Here is a 6,000-nt window from a genome sequence, read left to right on the forward strand (position 1 = left end):
TTTGACAGTATCAATGTTTTCACCGCCATTGATATGTACTAAAATTAATTCAGTGTGTTATAACATGATATTAATACAGGTTTCCCCCGCCATCCGAAGGTACAGCGTTCCTATGAACCGGTTCGTAAGCCGAAATGTCGCAAAGCGAAGAAGCAATTACCATTTGTTTATATGGGAAAATTTTGTGAGCGTTCGCAGACCCAAAAATAACCTACCAAATCATGCCAAATAATATATACAACCTAAAATAACAGTAACATATAGTAAAAGCAGGAATGATATGATAAATACACAGCCTATATAAAGCAGAAATACTTCTCTACAATGATTGCCTGCACAGATCTCCGTAGCAAAAATCTCACGCAAGCACTGTTGCCATAAACGCGCTCTCCAGTAACCTTTAAACTATGAAACTGCCAAATCTACGAAATAACACGTAAAAATACACAGCTTATATAAAGTAGAAATAATGTATGTACAGTGTAGTATCACTTATGGGAATTGGGAAGACATCGAGCAGACTGATGATGGTGTGTTAGACTGAGTCATCGCAGGGTGGGGTGGTGCAGTGGCCACCCCCCTCCAGGCCGCTGAGCGATACATTGCTGCGAAGCACGCAGGGGTAGCTGGGAGGCACACAGCATGTCTTTAAGAAAAAAGCCGAAATAAACATGCTAATTAATTAGGTGCTGCCTGGCACGTAAATGTTGGCACAGATCAAAGGCGATTGCCGATTACATCGGCACTGATCTGGGCCGACAATTACGTGCTAGGAGGCACGTAATTAATTAGCATGTTTATTTCAGGATTTTTCTTAAAGATGTGTTGTGTGCCTCCCGGCTACCATTGCATTCTTCGCAAATCGGTACAGTATCTGTCCGGGGCCCGGGGGTTGGGGTGGTGGGACACGGGGGTGTCATCTCATCATTGATCAGGGCAGGCAGCTCATCTTCTCCTATGACTGTCCGCCTCGATGTCAAAGGTAGAGGTTCGTTGTCTGCTGTGGCTGATGTGGAAGGCCTGCTTGACTGCTGAGCCTCGCGCATTTTTCTATCATACAGTTCTTTGTAAGGACTCAAAACATCCTGCAAATATCCCCTAAACCTACGTACCCTTTCAAAATTAAAGTCGTACTTTATCATTGCAGCGAAAATCTCACGCAGTTGCCTCACGTTCAGTTCCTGAACGACTTCACTTTCGCTACTGCATTTGGTTTCGATTGTTATCCTTTCCTCTTCCAATTGCATTAGCTCTTCATCTATCAGTTCTTGATCATGGGATGCCAAAACCTCTTCAACATCATCTTCGCCAGCTTCCACAAGCCAAACTCATGTTGTCCTTGCTTCGTTCACCACGATCAAAACGCTTAATTATGTCTAGTTTTACATTAACGAACTCTTTCAGGCTTTTCCAACACCTTAGAACTCATCTTGCTAACAGCTGCTCAATGCAACGTGTTTAAACAATGCTGTTCCAAATCCAGGGGAGAGCGGCTGCTCAGGATGCGCGCTGCCTTTCTTCGTAACAGTGAAAACACCTTCTCAAAGCGAAAACAGGGTACTAATGTAGGTCTTTCGTAACAGTGAGGTTTCGTAAAGCGAACGTTCGAAAAGCGGGGGACACCCGTATTCTCATAGGAGGTTGATCTCTCTCTTAACATCTTAACAATGTTTTCCTGTCTAGCTTAAAAATTCAACTTTATGATCAGTTTAATATAAACAAGTGACCTGTGTTTCTGAATTATTGTATTTCCTGGTTTGAAAATGTTACATTTTCTTTCTCTGTTAAAACTTGGAAACATGAAACAGTGAGCCAGGACTTAACTTCCCCAGAAGACTTTTTTTACTATCAACACATCTGCCAAAACTCACCAATTCCCATCACCACGTTCCCGCATTTTTTCTTTCGAGTCTGATTTGACAATAAATTATCTTACTTTAACTGCAACCTACAGGACGAGATAACTTGGAGATTAAATCTAGAGAACTGAATGGTAAGCATTACTTGGTCTCCATTTAAAGAAAAATTTGGGCCAATGTACTGCACATACAGATTTTTAAATGTATTAGAAAACAACTGTTTATATGCAATATGCAGCTAACTACTTTTCAATACACTAAGCCACTGTGTTAATTATTCTTGCAATTTAAAGACTGTGCACAAGGAAGTGCAATGCAGCTGTTCCCTCAGCTCTTTCAAAATAGTGTGCTGGGGATCAGAAATATTATGGGGCAGACTTTAAGGAGATGTTTCTTAAAAGTTTTTAACTTTATGCCACTTAACAGCTGTAGCACAGTATAAGTCTTACTTTTAAGACTGTTCTGGAATAAGTCAGCGATTTACTTCAAATTGTGAAATTAATTGCAATAAACTAGTTGACATGACAGCAAGTAAAATTGGCAGGGTTTTCTAAATTAGTGACTCCTGCAGTTTCTTGGCCACTGAATCCAAACTTGCATAAAACAAGTATTTAGTCACACAACTCAGGATTAGTTGGTGTCAAAATTTTTTGGAGTAGGAGCCATTGTTGTTTATATGAAATACAAGTTTAATTTCACTGCAGTAGACTATGGCAGATACAATGAAAATGGTATCTGCTATAGATTTGCAATAATTATTCTATGTCTGCTGTAGTGTGAGGTGGTCAAACACAGGAGTTGAGGTTATGTTTCTTTTGGTTTGAAACATGCAACATGCATGTCAGGCAGGACTTACAGAGAGGAATAAACAGTATCGACACAAAAGGTCAACTACATATTTCTCTCCATAGATGCTGCCTAAACTGCTGAGTTCTTCCAGCATTTTGTATGTGTACTCGGGATTTCCAGCACCTTCAATATCCCTTGTGTTTACCGGGTGTGTCAGAGAAGCAAGCTGCAGTTGTACTGATTCAGCTAACTGCAATGACGGATTGAGAATTAGTGAGTTGGTTTATAGGAGAGGGCTACAGCTTGATGGCACAAAAGTGGAGATGAGATCCTAGAAATGCCAAGTGCAGCTGCCATCGGTTGAGTGGGAGCTGGAGTGTGGCAAGAACATATGAACTTGCAAGGAACCTGGACAGAGAGAAGATATCGGAATAACTGAAAAACTATAAAAAATATATATATATTTTTATGTTTTCACAACCTAACAGCACCCCAATACACCGTACTGCTAAGGAAGTATTTTTGAGGCACAGTCACCATTTATATGAAAATTGAACAACAGTTGTGCTCAGCAGAAATAGCAATAATGACCAAGTATCTTTATTGGAGCTCGTCTTTATTAGGTAGGACTTTGGTTTGAATTGTTGAGAGATTCCAGGAGTTGTGTTTTTATTTCAGATTTCCAGCACCTAGTTTTTGGCATACAAAGCACTGGAGAATCAGCTTTAGGTTTTGTGCTTACTTCTTTGAAATGGAAATTTGAACCAATGCCCCTCTGACTCAACAGCGGCAGTACTACCGACCAAGTTACAGCTGCTAGTTACATGCAGATATAGGAATGAAAATTTGTGAACTGGAGTCAAGAACTTTAGCATATTGGACTGAACAGGGTAGCTGGAGGAAATCAGCAGTAATATACAAGCTAAATTAATAGATTGCTTAAAATCACAAAGTATAAAATATTATCCTTTTAACATATTGCTTATTACAAAGTTAATCCAGGGACTAAATGTCAGACCCACACAGAGATTTTTTCTCTCTCATACATGTTACCATGCTTTCAAGATGGCTGACAAAAACATTACTGATTATTGACAACTGCTCCAGTCCTACAGCAGAACAATGCACCAAAAGTGTACCTGGGATAAAATTTAAACTTAAATGCTATCGTAGCAGGATTCAAGAAACAATTATACAGTATTCAGAATGGACATATTTAACTGTGGAGCATATTGAAAGAAGTTTTGAGGGGTAATTTAGTTTAACAATGCATTCCCTTCCTTATCTCAAATGAAAAGTTGTCATGTTTATGGTACTTTTCATATCTCTTTCAAGGTGTCAAAATGCTGTTAGTTTGCAATCAATAAAATTTTGCATGTACATAATCACTGCAGTAATGCAGGAAACCTTGTTCAAAACTGTTTTCTAGAGTTGGTGTATAGACTGTGACATCACAGAAAAAGGAAAGTAGGTACAGATAAGTTGTACATTCATTACCTTTGACAAATTATTAACTCATACATGCTGACCACAAACCTTAAAAATCGCCACCGTTCAGATGTAACACACTTCTATTATCTAACCAGTTGGCAGCCTACAAACTAGACTGAAGCAGAAAGCTTGAGAAGTAGAAAGGGAAAACTGGCCTGTAGGCCATAAAAAGAAAACAGATCCTACCACTTTAAATGTTCAGAAAAGCCCCATCCCCCATCATCAGCTTTTGCTCAATCTCTCAACTATTCCAAAAAAGTACACTTCACTGTTTCACTGGGGTGGGGGGTGGGGGGGGGGAAAGAAAAGTGCATAAATACCAAACACTTTGGGAAGTACACAAAATAGACTTAAGTGAAGTAAAATAAAACTCAATAGAAACCCACCCTGTGTCCTCACCGATTGGAAACTACGAGAGAAGAGCCCGGAGTTTTACGGACGCTGGCTCTATACAGGACCCACCTTTCTGGCCGATGGCGCCGCTAAAAATCGCAATCAAGCAGAGAATGATCCCGGTCTTTCTGGTGTGTTTTCCTCTCACGATGCCTGCCTCCATGCCGAGAGGAGAAGGGAAGGCATAGTGCGGCGGAGTCGTTCAGCGATCGCGCTGCGGCTTGCCTGCGCTCGCTCGCGGGGTCCGCACTCTCTCCTCAATCATATTCAATCATTGGTCAACCACTTCCTCCGCTCCCGCCCATCCCACAATGCAGCCCGCCTGCTGGACACACGCCTCTGGGCTGGACGCGGGCGGGCTGCCCTCGCCGTCCAGTCTGCTGCTTCCAGAGGTGATCTGTAAGCGGGCCAGATTCCTGCAAGCGTTCTCTCAGCACGTAGCGGACAGTGCAGAACTTACCACCTGGAAATGGTCAGCTGGACGGGACAGGTAGCAGTTGTGGAAAAAGAATCCGTGTTAATGTTTGAGATCGAAGACCCTTCATCTAAAACAATAGTTATGTTTCTCTTTGCCCTGACCCGCTGAGAGTTTCCAATATTTTCTGGATTTATTTCAGATACATCTTCTGAAGCAATATATTTTTTTTATTATACTTGCAAGAAATGCGATGACATGTGGGGGGGGGGGTGAAGGAGAGTACCTTGAAGATGCCCGTCTACCATTCGTACGGTGCTTTCCCAGTCAACCGCAGAAAACACAAAACGTATCTTATTACAAGCAGTCCTGCCGAAGAGTTTCGGCCCGAAACGTTGACTGTTCTTTTTTTTCCCATAGATGCTGCCTGGCCCGCTGAGTTCCTCCAGCATTTAGTGTGTTGCATGTATTTCATTTCCTCTTCTCTCTAAGGACCCAAGCAGTCTTTCCAGATGAACAAGAGAAAATCTGCAGATGCTGGAAATCCAAGCAACACACCCAAAATGCTGGAGTACTCAGCAGGCCAGGCAGCATCTATGGAAAAGACTAAACAGTCAACGTTTCAGGCCGAGACCCTTCAGTAGGACACATGAAGCAGTGAATCTCTTCCAATCTAGTGTACTACAGTACATTCAGAGTTCACGATATGGATTCCTCTACAATGGAGTCATGAAGCCACAGAAATTTGGTCCTTCAGCTCACTACATCCATGCCAATACATTTGCCCATCTACACGAATGCCATTTACCTGCACTAGGTCCATATTCTTCCTTGCCTTACCTATCTGAGCACATTTCAAGGTGTCTCTTAAAACTAGTGATTTATCTGATTCCATTTCCCCCTATGCTTATATCTTAAGCATAGGCCTTTTTGTTTTTGATACCCCTACCGGTGGAAAAAAGATTCTGATTACCCTATGTATGCACCTAAACAGGTTACCCTTTGGCCTCCTTCTCTCCAGGGAAAACAAGCTCAGTGTTTTCAATCTTTCTC

General features: G+C 41.6%; 1 protein-coding gene across 2 annotated transcripts in view; it reads right to left on the minus strand.

Annotated features, from left to right (window-relative positions):
• dcbld2 (discoidin, CUB and LCCL domain containing 2) overlaps positions 1 to 4,829 on the minus strand; it is a 113,929-nt gene extending 109,100 nt beyond the window's left edge. For both annotated transcript variants that reach the window (XM_072260135.1, XM_072260134.1), the window contains exon 1: positions 4,602 to 4,829. In XM_072260135.1, coding sequence (XP_072116236.1) covers positions 4,602 to 4,695 — 94 coding nt within the window. In that variant the 5' untranslated portion in view covers positions 4,696 to 4,829. The remainder of the gene's footprint in view (positions 1 to 4,601) is intronic.
• Between the last annotated feature and the right edge of the window lie 1,171 nt (positions 4,830 to 6,000).

The sequence above is a fragment of the Mobula birostris genome, chromosome 6 (genome assembly GCF_030028105.1).
Source record: "Mobula birostris isolate sMobBir1 chromosome 6, sMobBir1.hap1, whole genome shotgun sequence".
NCBI classification, from domain to species: Eukaryota; Metazoa; Chordata; class Chondrichthyes; order Myliobatiformes; family Myliobatidae; genus Mobula; species Mobula birostris.